At 34.3% G+C, this 20280-nt stretch overlaps 8 protein-coding genes across 8 annotated transcripts; 6 read left to right on the top strand and 2 right to left on the bottom strand. All coding sequences in view use genetic code 12, as the record gives it.

The window, feature by feature from the left end:
- Nucleotides 1-404: 404 nt before the first annotated feature.
- On the top strand, nucleotides 405-2138 carry J8A68_005635 (ATP-dependent DNA/RNA helicase; the record flags this gene model as incomplete). Its single annotated transcript, XM_049409723.1, has 1 exon — nucleotides 405-2138. The coding sequence occupies one exon, from the start codon at nucleotides 405-407 to the stop codon at nucleotides 2136-2138; it is 1734 nt and encodes a 577-aa protein (XP_049261051.1).
- A 105-nt stretch (nucleotides 2139-2243) lies between these two features.
- On the bottom strand, nucleotides 2244-2864 carry J8A68_005634 (uncharacterized protein; the record flags this gene model as incomplete). The annotated part of the gene is made up of 1 exon (XM_049409722.1): nucleotides 2244-2864. One exon carries the CDS (start codon nucleotides 2862-2864, stop codon nucleotides 2244-2246), a length of 621 nt encoding a protein of 206 aa, XP_049261050.1.
- A 1804-nt stretch (nucleotides 2865-4668) lies between these two features.
- J8A68_005633 (MFS transporter) lies at nucleotides 4669-6228 on the top strand (the record flags this gene model as incomplete). The annotated part of the gene is made up of 1 exon (XM_049409721.1): nucleotides 4669-6228. The coding sequence occupies one exon, from the start codon at nucleotides 4669-4671 to the stop codon at nucleotides 6226-6228; it is 1560 nt and encodes a 519-aa protein (XP_049261049.1).
- Nucleotides 6229-7488: 1260 nt separating this feature from the next.
- On the top strand, nucleotides 7489-7941 carry J8A68_005632 (uncharacterized protein; the record flags this gene model as incomplete). Its single annotated transcript, XM_049409720.1, has 1 exon — nucleotides 7489-7941. The coding sequence occupies one exon, from the start codon at nucleotides 7489-7491 to the stop codon at nucleotides 7939-7941; it is 453 nt and encodes a 150-aa protein (XP_049261048.1).
- A 1297-nt stretch (nucleotides 7942-9238) lies between these two features.
- On the top strand, nucleotides 9239-10795 carry J8A68_005631 (MFS transporter; the record flags this gene model as incomplete). Its single annotated transcript, XM_049409719.1, has 1 exon — nucleotides 9239-10795. One exon carries the CDS (start codon nucleotides 9239-9241, stop codon nucleotides 10793-10795), a length of 1557 nt encoding a protein of 518 aa, XP_049261047.1.
- Nucleotides 10796-12832: 2037 nt separating this feature from the next.
- On the top strand, nucleotides 12833-15116 carry J8A68_005630 (putative cysteine synthase; the record flags this gene model as incomplete). The annotated part of the gene is made up of 2 exons (XM_049409717.1): nucleotides 12833-13576; nucleotides 14133-15116. 2 exons carry the CDS (start codon nucleotides 12833-12835, stop codon nucleotides 15114-15116), a joined length of 1728 nt encoding a protein of 575 aa, XP_049261046.1.
- Nucleotides 15117-15183: 67 nt separating this feature from the next.
- On the bottom strand, nucleotides 15184-16656 carry J8A68_005629 (uncharacterized protein; the record flags this gene model as incomplete). Its single annotated transcript, XM_049409716.1, has 1 exon — nucleotides 15184-16656. The coding sequence occupies one exon, from the start codon at nucleotides 16654-16656 to the stop codon at nucleotides 15184-15186; it is 1473 nt and encodes a 490-aa protein (XP_049261045.1).
- A 2148-nt stretch (nucleotides 16657-18804) lies between these two features.
- On the top strand, nucleotides 18805-20259 carry J8A68_005628 (uncharacterized protein; the record flags this gene model as incomplete). Its single annotated transcript, XM_049409715.1, has 1 exon — nucleotides 18805-20259. One exon carries the CDS (start codon nucleotides 18805-18807, stop codon nucleotides 20257-20259), a length of 1455 nt encoding a protein of 484 aa, XP_049261044.1.
- Nucleotides 20260-20280: the final 21 nt, after the last annotated feature.

The raw sequence follows: 20280 nt of genomic DNA, 5'->3' as shown, positions 1-20280 counted from the left end.
GAATAAATCTCTTTTAAACAGAAGAAATGATGGAAGAAAGTTGTGTTTTTGCTTATTGGTATGCATATTTAAATTGATTCAATTATTGTTGAAGTTTGCCAAAGCTCATGATATGTTTCTTTTTTGTGTATCTGCTTACCAATAGTTTTTTGATAGTGTTGTATACTGTGAGGTTTTCCTCTTTATATTTATGAATATGGTTGTTTGATATGGGGTTGTTGTTGTTGTTTGATGATTGCCGCCAATTCATTTTTGTAAACTAATTTTTATTTTTATTTTCTTCGGATTTTTTTGCAACCGAAATAAAAATTCTTAAGACTAAAAAAAAAAAAATTTAAAGAAAGCTCATCTCATCTCTCTCTTCTTTTCTTATCCTTATTCTACATCCTTTCCACACTTAACAAATGTCAGATAATACACAAGTTTCACAGACTTACTTGGATGAAGAAACAACATGGGATTCGTTCAATCTTGATGCCCGTCTTCTCCAAGCAATAGATCAACTTGGATTCATATCTCCCACCTTAATCCAATCAAGTGTTATTCCACTTGCCATTGATGAAAAAAGAGATATCATAGCTAAAGCATCTACTGGATCAGGTAAGACTGGTGCATATGCTATTCCTGTCATACATAACTTGATGCAAGAAGACAATGAGAACAACGAACTGGGAGTTAAATGTTTGATTTTGGTACCAACTAGAGAATTAAGTAATCAAGTTTATCAATTTATTGAAAAATTATTAATGTTTAATGGAAAGAAACTTAATATCTTAAATCTTAGTGATGGGAATTTGAATGAATCTGTTATTGAATCTTTAATTAAAATATCACCGGAGATTATAATTTCAACTCCTGGGAAATTAATTTCAAATTTATCAAAATTAAATTTTAAATCAATGAAATATTTTATTATTGATGAAGTTGATTTAATCTTTTCATTTGGATATTTTGATGATTTGAAGAATTTAGAAAGTTATTTACCTCATAAGAATAATTTACAAACTTATTTAATGTCTGCCAGTTTAACTGATGATTTAAATGAATTGAAATCAAGATATTGTACAAAACCAGCAATTATAAAATTAAATGATGAAGATGATGCCGATAAACAAGGGAAATTATTACAATATTATGTAAAAACAACTGAATTTGATAAATTCTTATTAACTTATGTTATCTTTAAATTGAATTTAATTAAAGGTAAATCAATTGTGTTTGTTAATAATATTGATCGTGGTTATAGATTAAAATTATTTTTAGAACAATTTGGAGTTAAATGCTGTATATTAAATGGTGAATTACCGATGAATTCTCGGTTACATTTAGTCGAACAGTTTAATAAGAATGTTTATAACTTATTAATTGCTACCGATGAAAGCAATGAATATGTTCAAGAAAAAGATGAAGAATCAGATGATGAACAACAAGAGAACAACAATGCCGAACCAAAAGAAAAGTCAAGCAAGAAGAATAAGAAATCTAAATTCAAGAATGATAAAGAATATGGTGTAAGTCGAGGAGTTGATTTCAAAAATGTTGCTTGTGTATTAAATTTTGATTTACCAACTAGTTCAAAATCATATATTCATAGAATTGGTAGAACAGCGAGAGCTGGGAAATCTGGGATGGCACTTTCCTTTGTAATTCCACCTAAAGAATTAGGAAAACATAAGATTGCTACATTGGCAACATGCAAGAAAGACGAAAAGATTTTACATCGTATAGTTAAACAACAATCCAAGAATGGATTTGAAATCAAACCATATCAATTTGATATGAAACAAATAGAAGGGTTTAGATATAGATCAGAAGATGCATTTAGAGCAGTTACTCAAACTGCAATTAGAGAAGCAAGAATAAAAGAGTTGAAAACCGAATTAATGAATTCGGAAAAGTTGACAAGATTCTTTCAAGAAAATCCTCAAGATTTATCAAGTTTAAGACATGATAAAGAATTATATTCAGCTAGAGTTCAAACTCAATTAAAGAGGGTTCCTCAATATTTATTACCTGAAAGTGCTAGAGGTGATACTCAAAATATTGGATTTGTTCCATTTCATAAAGTTCATAAAAAGAGAAATAAGCATAATAAAAGAGGAAAGAAATCTGATCCTTTAAAGAAGTTTAAGAAGTAAATGCTCTATATGTGTATATGCTATAGTACTATAATAATACAGACATATATATATAAACGTCTATCAAATGCTAAGTGTTTTGTATATACTCTCTCTTGGTAATGTCTAAGCTATCTTACTTAATATGATATTCCAAAGTAAATTAGCTAAACAATTACATGGAAACATTAAAGATTGTGGAATCAACATAAATGAAAATATTGAAAAGAATGGCCAATAACAATAACTATATTTTAATGATTTAATATATGAATGTCTTGTATTCTCCGTAAACAATTCTCCTTGATCCCATAAAGTATTTAAAACATTAAATATCAATTGGAACGTAGGTACACCAATTAATTGATCAATCATAATTCTATAAGGTAAATTATCAATTTTATTAATTAAAATATTAATCCAAGCAACTGTAAAATATCCATTAATACTTCCCCAAATCATAAATTTAATGATTTTATTTAAATAAAATTTCCTCTTAAAATATTGATTTATTGATTGTGCTAATGCTCCTGATATACATCCTAATAATGTAGGTGCTAACATTGGATTTATAAAATTTAATTTATCATAATTATAATATACAATTAATGATATGCTTGATTCTATTAACATAGTTATAATTAATTTCTCTAAACTAGTCTTACTTCTACTACCACCCGGTGTGAATGGCGATGGTGATTTTTCATTGAAGTTAATCTTTTCCTTGGATGATAATGGAAGAGACATATTTTATATTTTGAACTATGCCCTGGGCTTTATAATATTAATAATTAGGTAATGCAAGATAGGATAAAATGTTTTGACCTTTATGGAGATTTGGATTACACGTGATTATATTTCTATGAATAAATGCAAAGCGTATTGTACCTGGTTGAAGTGTTGGAAGTTAAATAAATTGGCTGTATGTGGCTATGTGGCTGTTGATCTTTTCTTGAGAATTTTGACACGTTTGTGATACCGTAAATCTCGTTTGAAATTTCAAAATTATAACTATATTCAACAACAAATTTCTACTAAACACTCCCCCCACTCTTGTGTCACAAGAGTTCAAATTGGAAGAAACGTATTGAAAACGAGAATTCAACGGTCGCGTGAATTACAATAATGTATGTTACATATATTGCACACATGTCTTTGGTAAGTTTAATAAGATTATGCACGTGTCAATATCTATTGTTAACAATTCGCGTACCCTTTTTTTAACCCTATTTTTAGAAAATGAACAAGTCTGTAGTTTCAAGATTTGTTTAACATTGGGATTAGATATTCAAAGTATGCCACGTGAATACTTTTCATAGAAGAAGAACATAAAAGATGACGCGTCACTTACACCCACAATCAAACGGCGTTATTGTTTAGTAACGACTTCTTCTTGTAGCAAAAATTTATAGTTAAGTTCTCTTATCAACTTCAAAACATGAAACTCTGTAAAACCAGGAGCATCTGAAAGAAAATGATCTCTCTTTCTTAGACCAACATGCTTTCGAACAGTTGCTTGGATGTGCTAACACAAACACACGTTTAGATCTTGATTCGGAAAATGCATTCTATATCCATACAATATTCCGAAAATAGCAAATTTTAATCGTTCTCTATTTGTCTCCAGTTCTTCAAGTTATCGCATTTGCCAATTTTGTTCCTGATACCTACTAACAGAACTCTACCCATGAAGAATATGGTTAGACAAATGTATCAACTTCTACCACAAAGGCAAATCGATTGGTTAAAATAATCCTATACCATATTCACAATGGAACCGGTGGGATGAAACAAGATTGCGCAGGCACGTCCAATTTTTTGTTCAAGTCCATTTCCGATGGTGTTGATTACGAATAGTTAGTCATAGAAGAAACATATCGCGGATGGAGGGTTGATATGTTCGACTAGACCCGTTATATCGACTCATTATATGCATAGTATTGGAATTATTTTTGAAATTATCTTCAGATTCTTTCCATAGTCAAAGATCACACTATACTTGTTCAAAAGTTCCATTATAAGGAATACATTTGTAATTGAGGATCAAAATTAGCTTGGCAACCGCCGTTCATCCGTTTATATGTCATAAAACTACAAATATCTAACCATAGAATTACTAATATCAGCCACTTGTCACCAAGGCCCGACTACAAGTCCTTATAAATTATTTCGGAGTTCTGATACTAGCACTAACAATAGAATATACGAATATCTGAATCGACCACATATGTCAAGAAATTGAATCAGCATGGGGGGGGAAGGGGGTTTCGGACTCTAATTCGATTTGGAAAAGAATTCTCGGTCTTTCCTAATTGGGAATGGAAAAACCGGATCGCACACTCGAACCGAACCAAAAAGATTTTTAAACAAAATTTTTTAGTTTGCTTTCCAAATGACTAACCAAAACCTATTTTTACTCCACCAATTTAAGGAACAAACTACTATACACTCATCAGTTATCTATACAACAATAAGTGAAAGTAGTACTCCTATCTCATCATATTTTTTCAACATCCTCTATATATTATCTTAACAGGTCGACTGTACAAAAATGTCTGAAGAAGAAATAAGTTCAATAAAATCGAAAGAGTCGCTAGAATTAATTAACGATGTCGATCAACTAAAAAACGAAGAAGAAGTCGTGGTTCAAGTACCAGTTGATCCTTACTTAGTCACATTCTATCCTGATCACGACTCCATTGACGATAAAGAAGATGCCTCAAGATTATCACGGTTTCATAAATGGACAATTGTTTCAATTATATCGTTTGGTTCATTATGTGTCACTTGTATCTCGTCAAGTTGGTCTTTGGCTACCCCAAATATAATGTCCCATTTTGGTGTTAGTCAAGAAGTAAGTACTTTGGGTATTTCCTTATATATATGGGGATTAGGTATTGGAGCCATTTTCTTGAGTCCAATAAGTGAATTTCATGGAAGAAGAATGGTTTATATATTGGGATTAGCCTTAACTATTGCATTTGAAATCTTGACCGCATTTTGTGATAATATAGGTGGAATGTTATTTGGAAGATTTATGAGTGGGTTCTTTGGATCGAGTTTTTTAGGTGTTGCTTCTGGATCATTTTCTGATTTATTCAAAGCAAATGCTCATGATAAGGGGAAGAAAGATGCCAATAAAGAATTGGCATTGTCGTTGGTGTTGTATTCAGTATCACCATTTGCTGGTCCCGGGATTGGACCTTTGATTTCTGGGTTTGTCAATAGTAATATGAATTTCAGGTGGACATTTATTATTATGTTACTTTGGTCAGTGTTATTATTGGTATTGGTTGTATTTTTCGTGCCAGAAACATATGAACCTATAAATCTAAAGAGAAAAGCTAAGCGATTAAGAAAAGAAACTGGGGATGATAAATACTACGCTCCCGTTGAAAGGGTAAATACTACATTATATGAAAGTGTACTTACATCATCTAGACGTCCACTTTTATTGATGTTTAGAGATAATATGACATTCATATTATGTTTCTATACTGGATTTACATTAGCAGTTGTTTATTTATTCTTTGTTGCATTCCCATACATCTTCAGCACAGTTTATGGATTCTCATTAAGTCAACAAGGTATGTCATTTTTTGGATTAGTCATCGGAATGGTTCTTACATCATTAATTTCACCCTATTATATTGACAAATTATACATGAGGTTGCTTCGCAAAAACAACGGAGTCCCCAAACCTGAATTCAGATTCACATCACTCATGATTGGAGTGTTCATTGTCCCAGTTGGTCTCTTTATGATCGCATGGACAGCATATCCCTCCATTCACTGGATTGTCCCCATGATCGGGTCAGGGATCTATGGATGTGGGACAATTTTGGTATTTAATGGAATTTTTGCTTATACAGTTGAAGCATATCGTTTATACGCTGCCCTGGCAATCGCTACCAATTCATTTGTGAGATCAATTATGTCGGGGATATTTCCATTGTTTGGGATGCAGATGTATGAGAAGATGGGTATACATTGGGCAACTAGTTTATTGGCATTTTTTGCTATTGTTTTGATACCTATTCCATTCTTGTTTTTTAAGTATGGTGAATATTTGAGGAGTAGAAGTTCTTATGCTTGGAGTGTTGATATGTGATGGCTCATTGCATTTATTTATTTATATTTATTAGTTGATTCTTTAACAATCACCTTGCATATATACATAGGCGTGTTATAGAGTAGTTTTAATAGAAGATTTTAATGTAGCATAATAATCATTGAACGAATTTGGAATTGTAACTTTATAACGATTGCAAGTTTTCAAGGTAATCAACCTTGAATTGTTGTAATAACAAAGAAGAAAGGAATTAATACTACCTTTCTCAGTTATGATGCACTAGGTTCCAGCTTCGCTCTTACATTTCACGTCAAAATGGAGCTATCTATTCAGCTTAAACGAAAGTACACACGATCCTTGCCGTATCAGATCGATAAGATACAGGACAAGAATACCTTATTGTTTTTGTTCGAAATTGTTTTATAATCTAAATTTGTTTATAGCTCTATAGTTTAGCCAGAACTCCCCCATCGAGTAGAGATCTTTGAACCAATAGGCATGCTCACAAAATCCATGAGTACGACCCCACATTCCAAGAAGCTCTTGGTTGCAAACTTCCATTATTCCTCAAATATGGCTCACATACAGCGAACACCAGGATATTATTCTGGAAACCTCTCCGTCAACATTAGGAGTCATTACCTGCAATAACCAATTGGTATTCCACAACCACCAGTTACCAGGTTATCCTTGTCCATTAAACAACAGAATTCCTTGTTCCTTTCAACAATACACCTCAAGGAGGCAATCTCATTCGTCACACGTGTCCTAGCGCATCTCCCTGAGTATCCTTTGGGGATGCATATTTTGCTTGGATCAAGAAAAGAGCAGAAAAGCTTTGAATCAGACTAGATCTGGTTGTGAAATTCGTTTGTTTCACACGATCTTGGTTGACCATTTATCAAGAAGTCTATACTTCCGATTTGTATCAACCAAGGGGCGGCTATAATCAAATTAGGTAAATGGTCACATCCAAGCACAATTAATCCCCATGTTGTGCCAGCAGCGCACTAATGGGTATACCCGCTAAACAGAATTGCAGCTTCTTTGGGATGGCTGTAGTCAGCCGGACAGTGACTATTTATTGAATTAGACAGACACCAACGGCCAGACAGACAAAAATTACGAGACTTAGAAAAAAGACCGACCGACAGACAGACAACAGACAGACGGACAGACAGCAGACAGACAGACAGACAGACAGACAGACAGACAGACAGACAGACAGACAGACAGACAAAAACAAATGCAAATACAAATATCAAATCAATCGGCAAGCCTCTGCCTTTCAAGAGGAATATGTCTAACTTCGCATCATCCAGTACCCACGTGGACTATCAGGTCCACATCTATCATAACCAATTTCGAGTCAATTTCAAACCCCCAGTTCCTCGCGAGCCAATGCCAGCCGTGTTTGGCTTTGACCAACTTCAGCAAACCTATACTGAATTAGAAACGAATCTCGCCAATGCATTAACAACCATCCCCCAAAAGGTCAAAAATATATCCAATGACCAGAATACCCAAATCAGGGACCTAAATTCCGAAATCCAATCATTGAGTCACGATCTTCTAGCTATCCAATTGCAATATCCTGAGGAATCATCAAATTTGGATACAAGAAGGATCAATGGAGAAGCAATTGTAGCTCCACAAGTATTTGAACAAGCTGGAGAATCTGAAGGAATTATTCATCATCACTCTTGTTACTCATTCGACCTTCTATTTTTCCACATATACGTCAATTTCTAAACTTTTGCTTATTACACAATCAATTTTATTCCTATCTCCGATCCAATTACATGGAATCATTGCTACGTCTATTCGCTACAAACTGGCACTGATTTGAACTCTTATAAGCAGAACCCTGGGAATTTGCGTACCGTTTTTTAATCACATCTTAGGTTACAAGATTTGTGTGTCATTTTGATTAGATACGCAAAGTATGCCTCGTGAACACTGTTCATAATAATTCGATAGCATTAGAACATAAAAGATGACGCGTTACTTACATCCTCAATCAAGCGACGTTCTTGTTTGATTGTAAACAGTGTTAGTAACGACTTCTTCTTGTAAGCTTGCTTGCTTTGTCCTAACCAACTTCAAAACTTGAAAGTCTGTAAAATTAGGACACTTTGAAAGAAAATGATCTCTCTTGCTTAGACCTACATGCTTACGACCAGTTGTTTCAGTGGACGCACTAACACAGACACACAATCTCGGAATTCTATGTCCATATAATATTCCGAAAATAGCCAATTTTAATTGTTCTCTGCTTGTCTCCAGTTATTTAATGTATGGTTGTATCTGATACCTACAATCCGAATATCGCACCGTGAAGAATACGGTTAGACAAACTGTATCAACTCCCACCACAAAGCAAATTGATTGGTTACGATAATCCTATATCAACAATGGATCCGGTGGAATGAAACAAGATTACGCATGTACGTCCAATGTTTTGTTCAAGTCAGTCATAGAAGAAACATACCGCGGATGAACGGGCAGATATATGGGGTCTAGTATGCATTGTATTGGAATTATTTGAAATTACCTTCAGATTCTTTCTACAGACTGAGTCAAAGAACGCACATATACTATTATACACTTGTAGTAGATAATCAAAATTATCTTGGCAACCGACGTTTGTCCGTTTAGTGTCATAAATTACAAACCCAACAATAGAATTAGTAATAATCGGAGTTCGCCATCAGCCGTCAAAATAAAACGAGGGGTGATTTTCGGATTTTAACTCTATTTGGAAATAGAACTCTCCGTCTTTCCTAATTGGGAACTCTCGGTCTTTCCTAATTGGGAATTCAAACCGGACCGTATGAGCGAATCGAAACAAAGAAGATTATAATTTACAAAATATTCCTGGCTTTTATATTTTTAATTGTCTTTTCAAATTCCGTTACTACACCATTTTAGAAAGAAAACCCCTATAAACCCGTCAGTTATCTATATAATGATGAGAGAAAGTACCCTCATCTCATCACTTTTTTTCAACGTTCTCTATATATTACAATAACAGGTCGTCTCCAAAAATATGTCTGAAGAGGAAATAATTTCAATAAATTCAAAAGAGTCGCTAGAATTAATTAACGATGATCAACTAAAAGAAGAAGATGCAATTGTGGTGAAATTACCAGTCGATCCTTACTTAGTCACATTCCATCCTGATCATGACTCTGTTGACGATAAAGAGGATGCATCAAGACTATCGCGGTTTCATAAATGGATAGTTGTTTCAATTATATCTTTTGATTCATTATGTGTTACTTGTATCTCCTCATGTTGGGCTTTGGCTACCCCAAATATAATGTCCCATTTTGGTGTTAGTCAAGAAGTAAGTACTTTGGGTATTTCCTTGTATGTATGGAGTGTAGGTCTTGGAGCTATTTTCTTGAGTCCAATAAGTGAATTTCATGGAAGAAGAATGGTTTATATATTCGGCTTATCCTTAACTATTGCATTTGAAATCTTGACCTCATTTTGTGATAATATAGGTGGTATGTTATTTGGAAGATTTATGAGTGGTGTTTTTGGATCAAGTTTTTTAGGGGTTGCTTCTGGATCATTTTCTGATTTATTTAAAGCAAAGGATCATGATAAGGGGAAGAAAGATGCCAATAAAGAATTGGCGTTATCATTGGTTTTGTATTCAGTGTCACCATTTGCTGGTCCTGGGCTTGGACCTTTGATTTCTGGGTTTGTCAATAGTAATATGGAATTCAGGTGGACATTTATTATCATGTTACTTTGGTCAGTGTTATTATTGGTATTGGTTGTGTTTTTCGTGCCAGAAACTTATGAACCTATAAACCTAAAGAGAAAAGCCAAAAGATTAAGAAAAGAAACAGGAAATGATGAATGTTATGCTCCCGTTGAAAGGGTTAATACTACATTATATGAAAGTATACTCACATCACCTAAAAGACCACTTTTATTGATGTTTAGAGATAATATGACATTCGTATTATGTTTCTATACCGCATTTACACTAGCAGTTGTTTATTTATTCTTTGTTGCATTCCCATATATGTTCCAGACCGTTTATGGATTCTCCTTAAGTCAACAAGGTATGTCATTTATTGCATTGGTCATTGGAATGGTTCTTACAGCATTAATTTCACCCTATTATATCAACAGAATATACATGAGGATGCTTCGCAAAAACAACGGAGTCCCCAAACCCAAATTCAGATTCGCATCACTCATGATTGGAGTATTCATTATCCCCGTTGGACTTTTTATCATCGCATGGACAGCATATCCGTCCATACACTGGATTGTCCCCATGATCGGATCAGCGATCTTTGGTTGTGGGACTATTTTGGTATTTAATGGAATATTTGCTTATACAGTTGAAGCATATCGTTTATATGCTGCCCTGGCAATGGCTACCAATTCATTTGTGAGATCAGTTTTGTCGGGGATACTTCCATTGTTTGGATTGCGGATGTATGAGAAAATGGGTATACATTGGGCAACTAGTTTATTGGCGTTTTTTTCTATTCTTTTGATACCTATTCCATTCTTGTTCTTTAAGTATGGTGAATATTTGAGGAGCAGAAGTCCGTATGCTTGGAGTGTTGATATGTGATGACTTACTATATTTATTTATATTTACTAGTTATTATTTAAGAATCAACTTGCGTATTTATATTTAGGAGTGTTATGATATAATATTGTTAATAGAAAATTTTTATCTAACATAATAATCATTGAATGAAACCAAATAGTTTGGAATTGTAACTCTATAGCGACTGCAGAATTCTCAAGGTAATCAACCCTGAATTATTGTAATAACAAAGAAGAGAGGTATCAATACTACGTTTCTCAGACGTGATACACTAGGTTCCAGGTTCAATCTGTCATTCACCTTAAAATCGAACTATCTATTCCTCCTAAAGTAAAGTACCTACGATCCTTTCGATATCAGTGCTTTAAAATACAGGACAAGAATACCTTATTGCTTTTGTTCGTAATTGTTTTATAATCTAAGTTTGCTTATAGTTCTATAGCCAGAATTCCCGCATCGAATAGATATCTTCGAATCAATGGGCATGCTCTCTAGAATTCCAGAATCCATGAGTACGATCCCACATTCCAAGATGATTGCAAATTTCCATTATTCCTCAAATATGGCCAAGCACTACCTCATGTACACCCAACACTAGGATCCAATTTTGCAAGCCTCTCCGTCAAAATTAGGTGTCAGGACCTTCCATAACCAATTGGTATTCCACAGCCACCAGTTACCACTTTATATATGTCCATTAAGCAATAGAAATCCTTGTTCCTTTCAAAAATACACCTCAAGGAGACAATCTCATTCGTCATAGCAAAAAATAATCAATGCACAAACTTCAACATCAGCAATAAATTCAAGAAGCAACAACCTATAACAATTTTACATTACTTTGTTAAAAACGTTCCAGATGTATTTAAATAATTTTAAAAAGAAATCTAGTCTATATGTGTCTTCTCTCTTGACATAACTAAAAAGGTCAACAATGATTGGTCTGTATTTGCTGAATCTATAGGTTCCATATTTAGGTTTATTGTCATGTACATGGTATGATGGTAGTCAGCTACCTTGCATCTGTGACACTTTCTTAACCCCCCAGTCAATGCTCAAACGAGCTATGCATTTAGCAAATTAGACCAGGTAATGACTCACATTTAGACAGACATCAACTACTGATGCCCATCTGAAGGGATTTGGCTTTGAAAGTGGCCCCCTCTCTAGCTTCAGGCTAGTGAACTTGATTGAATACATACTGTTGTCTTGTCTTTGGTTGAGATATGAATGATTGTAGTAGTTAAAGAAAAGACGAAGAAAACACAAATAGTATTGTTTTCAGTTGGAATTATATGTTTTTTTGCTTGTGGAATTGCAACAAATTTTGCAATTGTTTTTGAAAACTTGCACGACTAGAAACATTACACAAAAATACAATTACCAATTGAATTCTATCTTGCCACTCCCCCCATACTATATTCTAAAGGACTCTTGCCATGAATGACCCGAGAATCTAAAAGGACTTCTGGTTGCCAAGGAGTCAAAGCGTTTAGTATCTTTTCAATTGGTAGCAACACCGGGAAAGTGATTAGATTACAACTTCTTCAGAGACAGACGGACAAAAATTATCTGAGACTGTCACAACTATGCCGAACTGGGAAAGCAATTTGCTTATTCAAGGTTATAATTTCAGTGGTGCTGATATGGGTGAAATGATTGTAATGACAATATCGTCGAAGTGATAGTTCTAAATGTAATTTATTGATAACATTTTAAAAACTAAATAATCTGCAGAAACAAAATCCTTAAATATGGGAACTATGAACCATGGATACACAGAAAAATGGTACTCACTCTTCGGTGTTCCATTCTTAGAATCTTATTTACTTAACATATATGGACATGGGGAAGAATCTGCACTTACATGTAACTCCAATTCCATGAATTAAAATATTGCGACATCCATGTCGCCATGTCGCATTCATAGGTATTTGGCGTAAATGTGTGACAAAAAAAATAACATAGACAGACAGACAGACAGACAAAAACAAAAACGTAAACAAAATATCAAATCATCAACCACAATCATCAACCCCCTTGTCTCTGAAGAACAAAATGTCTAACTTCGTATCATCCAGTACCCACAGTGGACCATCAGGTCCGCATCTGTCCTACAATAACCACCTGTCATTCAATTTCCAACCCCCAGTTCCTCGAGACCCAATCCCAACCGTGTTTGACTTTGACCAACTTCAACAAACCTATACTGAATTAGAAAAGAATCTCGCCAATGCATTAACAGCCATCCCCCAAAAGGTCAAAAATATATCCAATGACCAGAATACCCAAATCAGGGATCTAAATTCCGAAATCAAAACATTGAGACAAGATCTCCTAACTATCCAACTGGAATATTCTGAACAATCATCGAATTTGGATATATTATTATCAGAATTAGAAGACAAAGGCAAAAATAAAGTCGATGAACTTGAGAGACAACGACACGAGGCACAATTGATAAATAGCCAAGGAGAAACCCGACTTCGGGAATTAGGTGAAGAACATCGTGCTTTGACTGGGAAACTTAAGACATTACAAGATCAATTAAATGGAGAGATGCGTCGGGGAATACCGGAATTATCAAGATATGAAAGATATTTAGGGATACGAATTGAAGTATTGGATATGACGTTGATGAGGTTTATGTTTATAAATATTGATTCTGATGATTATAATCGAGAATTTTGGATTGAATTGGATATAGGTGGATCGGAATATAGTGTGGGGGATTCAACGCCTGATTTGGGGGATGATGTGAAGAAATATTTACAAGATGAGTTTAATGGACATCAGAAGTTTGTTAAATTTTTAGTGACAACAAGAAAGTTATTCAAAAGATCAATTGAAAAGGTGTGATAGTACCCTACCAGAACTTCCAAGGCTAGTAATTATATTCTTCGACGGCATTCCCACAATGAACGGGACATAGGTACTTGTCTTTATATGAACTTGAGTGCGGTACCCATATGTATATTATGTATAGAATGTGTATATTATAAGAAATGGTGTGTCATTAGAAATCTGAAAAACTTGCGCTTTTCGCAACCACATCAAACTCGCGCATCGAAAATTTCCAAACCAACCCCATCAACTCCCTTCTCTTTATCTCTAACCAGCAACCCTCAATTCAACCATGTCAATCAATTGGAAATCAGCACTACAAACCTCAGCCTCACTCATATCCCTCCTCATAATCATCAAAGAAATCCACCACATCATCACCAAACCCACCAAGTCCTCCACCAACCAATCAAAACTCACCCCTCTCCCACCACGATCCCGAGGCATAGAATCACAAATCGGAAACACCCCCCTCATCGAAATAAAATCCCTCTCCAAACTCACAGCATGCAAGATCTACGCCAAACTCGAACTCACAAATCCCGCCGGACTGGCTAAAGATCGAGTCGCCCTCGCCATTATTCGTCAAGCCGAATCCCAAGGCCAGATCCAACCCCATCAAAACCATGTCATATTCGAAGGCACCAGTGGATCCACGGGGATTTCAATCGCGACGTTAGCCAATGCTTTAGGATATGTTTGTCATATTTGTTTGCCTGATGATACGTCGTCGGAAAAAGTGGAGACGTTGGTGGCATTAGGGGCCGAGGTTGAGAAGGTGAAGCCGGCAAGTATTGTCGATCCCAACCAATATGTGAATGCTGCCAAGCGTAGGGCCGATAAATTAAACAACGAAAGAGAAAGTAGCGGGAGAAAGGCGATCTTTGCCGATCAGTTTGAGAATGATGCGAATTGGAGAGTGCATTATATGACCACGGGCCCAGAAATAATTCGACAAATGGGGGAATGTGGGGATGGGGTGGATGTGTTCATAAATGGAAGTGGAACCGGTGGGACCATTGCTGGAGTGGGGAGATATCTTAAGGAACAAAACCCGGATACCAAGATTATTCTTGCTGATCCCCAAGGAAGTGGATTGGCTAATCGGATTAATTTTGGGGTGATGTATGATAGTGTTGAGAAGGAAGGGACGAGAAGAAGACATCAGGTGGATACTTTAGTAGAAGGGATTGGATTGAATAGATTAACCTGGAATTTCAAACAGGGGGAGACATATATTGATGAAGCAATTAGAGTTAGTGATGAACAAGCAATTAAGATGGCGAAGTATTTATGTGTTAATGATGGGTTATTTTGGGGTAGTTCTTCAGCAATTAATTGTGTAGCTGCTGTTAAGACTGCTTTCAAGTATGGCCCGGGGCAAAAGATTGTTGTTATTGCATGTGATTCGGGTTCAAGACATTTATCTAAGTTTTGGAAACAAGCTAGTAGTATTCCTAATGATATTACCTTAGAAGATGTATTACAAGAGGCATGAGGGTAAGGTTTAATCAAGTGTATATGTATATAAATAAAAATGGAGGACATAAACTAATTAATTGCTTCTAATCAAATTTAATTTTTGACATTTCCTTTTCAATCAATTTCTTTTTAGTTTCACGATATAATTTAGTTGTACTTAATAAAGCAGCACTAATACCCATCCATATTTGCCAAGTAGCAAATGGTAAAGGTATTTTAAATACCGTATAACTATTAAATGCTAAATCAGCTAAATTCTTATAAATATCTAACCAACAATTATCTTTTTTAAATTTAATTTCTGCCAACATTTCTAAATCATCAGTTGTTGGAGTTGGAGTTGATGATGCATTATGATTTGATAAATTAGGATTTACTCCTAATAATTGTCTTGAAAGTATTTTTGCTTTATTTCTAACTTGTATTGATATTTTAATATCCATTTCTTGTTGAGATAATATATTTAATTTATCCACAGCATTATACATTGCTAACCAAGTTTCACAATACCAACCAAATGATTCATGTCTACTGGCAAATTTCTTATAAGATTTATTACTTAATACTCCAAGTTTATATAATAATAATGATTCATCATTTATCCCATAATAAATTGAAAATACATTCCCTAACGTACTTTTATTAAATAATTTTGATTTATTTATGGTTAAACCTTGTTTTGATGTAATGGAAATGTTATTGGATAATTTATTTAATAATTCTCTAATTTTAAATGGAGTTTTACCAAATCTAAGTAATTGTCTATACATTGATAAACCAGTTATAACACCATTAAATTTTTGTTCGAAAATTGAACAAAATAATATAGCTACAATTTTAATGAAATCTTGAGGATGTTTAATGAAATTCTTTATAAGATTTAATCTTTTAGTTGTATCATTATATCTTGATTGAATAATATTAATATTTAAATGATTATCATCTGAAAGATAAGTTTGTAATTGATCTGAATGATGTAATAATAATCGAAGAATATATTGACCAATTTTAGCTAATTTATCTTTACCAACAATATCATTTAACATTGCCCAAAATATATCCCAATTCTTTATATGAGGAACATTGTTGATGATTGTTGATGATGATGAAGTAGATGAAGCAATACTAACTGTTTCTATTTTAATATAATCATCTCGTTTAAAGTCATTAGGTGTGTTTGGTTTGTTATTGATGTTATGGTCTGCTGTATAGATTAAGCGTTTTGCATCTATAGATTTAGTTGGGGTATCAGGAATCTGTTGTTGCTGCTGTATGGTAGGCGCAATAGTCGACGGCATTATTAGTAGATTGTTGTTGTTGTTGTTACTATTATTAGGGTGTCTATTTGTTAAGCTTGAAGTATCTTTCCACTCTGAGTTGTATAAGTTGTAATCTATTTGTTGTTGTTGGTTAGTGTGTGGTTGAGAAGAATATGATTGATATGATGGATGTAATGGTGATCTTGAATAATAATGTATGGGTAGTTGATGTTGTGAGTTATATGGATTAAATGGTGAAGGTGTAATTAGTATGTTATTATTACTACTATCATCCATATTGAAAGAAAGAAGAAAGAAAAGAAAGAATATTTGTAAATGAAAAAGAAGATTGGGAAATGTTTAAATGCTTATATAAATAAAATCTTTAGTTATAAGTTCAATGGGTTTATTGTTTTTTTATTTTTATTTTTCCATAATACTTAATTAATTAATTTTAGTTTAATCCGCCAACCTCTTGTTAATCCACTCCATTTTCGGTACATTGAAGCGCAAGGTACCTGTAACTAACGACGCAATTGCTACTACAACATCAGATGCAAGTAATGTGTATGTACATGTAAGAATAAGGTGATATCATTCTATTATGTGTTGAATAGGTTATACCCCAATTTCAATATATAAATTATATAGTATACATGTAATAGATTTCAGATTGATTGTATAGATGTTACATTTTATATATCTTTACAGTAACTTTTTGTTACATTTTACATTTTACATCTACACTTACTCTTTACTATCTACAATATCAATTGCCTATAAAGCATATGGATTTTAGTAAACTGGTGATACTTATAAAGGTTAGACGAGATCATTCGGATTAACTTTAGTTAGTGAGTAATTGGTTATATATACATCCATTGACTTGACCCCCCTCTTCTCCTCTTTTCGTTTAATTGCTTTTTTCTGTCTATACTAAATGTCCAATTACTAATGCTATTTGGGCACAGCTCCACCCACCGAATCTTCCAAGGAAACTTCGCTACTTTATTTGCAATGCAGCTTTATCACCTTACCAATCGTTTGTCCTTAATCGTTACCTTTATGTTGTCTCCCGTTTCTTATACTTTCGACGGCATGTTGGCCTGGAGGTGGACCTCTCCACTTCCTTTATTAAGATTTGGGTAACATTCACTCTAACTACAATTCCTTCCCTATACACCTACTAATTTATGTTGCTTATATGAGGTTTTTTGAATCATTGGCTGATGCATTTTTTTGTTCCTCTATTTGTATATCTGTTTATTATATTTCTGTATGTTATTATGTATAAGAACTAGAATAAATGGTATTCTCAGAAAAAAAAAAAAAGTGCCTCGGTTTAATGACCCGGAAAAATTAAAAATTAAAAAAAATTTCCCATGTGCCGATTCTTTTAAGTTTCTTTTTTAAAGTTCAATTAGGTTGCAAAACTTTCAAAGATTCATTAGCCATAAATGAAACCCTGCACTAAGGGAACATATCCCCCTTTTCTTGAATCTAAGTCATGAGATGAGATGAGATGAGATGTGTTTAATATTCCTTTATGTACATGTGAACATATCACCGCTTATTGCGTAAGGTTCTATAGCCCCACAATAATGAAATTTTCAAATAGTTTTGCTTCACTCACACCAGAGGCGTTATGAAGCAGAGAAAACACATTGAACTGGGATATGTCAAACTCTATGCTATGTAGTTAGATATGATCGCAAAAGTACAGCGTTTCATACGACACCCCTTCTCCATAATATCTATGGAATCTCCGTTCCTCCCCCTCCTCCCCACCCCTTCATTTCGATGTGTACTAACCTACCCATCCATTGACACATTCTTCAAATAGAAAGACGTTTAAAGACTCTATTGGCTCCCAAATGCATAACACTACGTTACATCCAGCGCATTGGTTTGAAACATGTCCAACCCTTGTTCTATAGGGATCTATGCACGTTTTTTTGAAGCATTGACTTGTTAGAAGAAATCAATTGAAGAAAGGTGCTGCTTTCTTCCGTTTTATAGATTCAGTTGCCAGCAATCTACTATTACCACTTTACCCGCACAGATGCTGGATCTTTACTATGTCGTATGGGCTCCATGCTTGCTCTTGTTTGGAAAAAAAAATTGTAAAAGATATTCGTTGTTTCAAATGCGTATAACTATGTCAACTTATACAAAACCACTATACTAGAGTGGTAGCAATGAAACACAGATCCAACTTTCATTAAGATCTATAATACTATTGGTAGCGCCTATTGTAAAATAGTCTCCTGCATGTAAAGTTCTAGATGTGAGTGTTTATTTTGGAAATCCCGATATTCCTGTATGTAATCTGTTATTTTTTTTTTTCAATTTCATCCTTGTTAAGGTTTCTCCATTTTCACATATCAATAACCTTTTTCCATCTTTCTTTCATCTCTCTCCTTACACAACGCAAAACAAGTAATAATGTCACGTCGATCAGGAAGAAAAGCATATACAACAGACAGAGATACCACTCTAACTGATCAACCCCCACCTCCTCCAGAAGAAGAATTAATCATCGATGAAGAAGAAGATTCAATCGAAGAAGATGAAGAATTATTAGAAGAAGATGATGAAGTCACAAGATGTATATGTGCTCATGATGAACTTCAACCAAACTACATCAACAAAGATTTAGAATCATTACTCAATAAAGAATTCCAAATCAAGATTGATCATGGATTATTTATTCAATGTGATCGATGTGGAGTTTGGCAACATGGTTATTGTGTTGGATTGTTTGAAAATGATGATGTACCGGAAAAGTATTGGTGTGAAGTATGTAAACCGGAATTACATATTTTGATTACTGAAGGACCACCAATTAAATCAAAAAGAACATTATATAAACCGGTGAATGATCGTCGACGGAAAGTTGAACAATTGTCAACAGCAAACAACACCACCACCAATAATAACAATAATAACACAACCACCGCCAACAATAATAATAAAAGAAAGAGAAATTCTCCAACTGCGTCAACTGCATCCACCACCACCTCTACCAAATCGGCATCCTCGGCAAAACAAAACAGAAAGGAAAGAGAAAGAAGACATCATCATCACCATGATTATGATGAAGAAGAAGACGACGAATATAAAGAAGCATTACAACGTGCCATTCGAGAAAGTGCAAAAGAATCAGGGCTAGCCGTTGAATCTGATAATAATGCTTCCAAACGAAGATCTCGTGGGAATAGCAGTAACAACTCCACCCCGCCTACCGCCACCACTGTCAATAATGATGTTGATGATCCAATCAAAGATGAAGATGACCCAATACCTGAACTCAAAAAGCCCAAGATCGAGATTGAAGGGGCGACAGATTCAGATATGAATGATCAAGATACGGCTTCAAATATAGAAGACGAAATTGGGATTGATGAATCAAAACTTGAACCCAAACGAGGTGGGAAGACCCGGGGTGGTGGGAAACTGGGGGCTAATAATAAGTCAAAAAAGAAAAAACCTGTCCTACAACCATCTTCCGCTTCATCTTCAGCTGCGTCTGGTTCTACTTCCGCTACAACTACGTCAATGAATAGTAACAATGGTAAAGGATTACCTTCTCGAGAAGAATTGATTAATCAACCATCAAAACCTAGATTTGTGAGTGATAGATCTTCCATATATGAATTACGTAAGAGAACAGGAGCGATATTGGAATGGTTAGCTAGATCACAACTAGAATTAGAAGATGAAAAACTACATAAACTTGAATTATTCAATTTTCAACAAAATGAATCTGGGGATGAACAAAAGATTATAAAAGATACCGCAAGTTTAGAAGTTACTTTTAATGAAAATTTAATATTAATGGAGAAATTAACTGATAAAATCCTTAATTGGGAACAAAATTTCGGGAAATATGCTCCATAATTGGTAATTGTATTATTATAT

Source organism: Hemisphaericaspora subhashii (assembly GCF_019202705.1).
Source record: "Hemisphaericaspora subhashii strain CBS 10753 chromosome Unknown scaffold15, whole genome shotgun sequence".
Lineage (NCBI taxonomy): Eukaryota > Fungi > Ascomycota > Pichiomycetes > Serinales > Debaryomycetaceae > Hemisphaericaspora > Hemisphaericaspora subhashii.
This window is presented reverse-complemented; position numbering and strand designations above follow the sequence as displayed.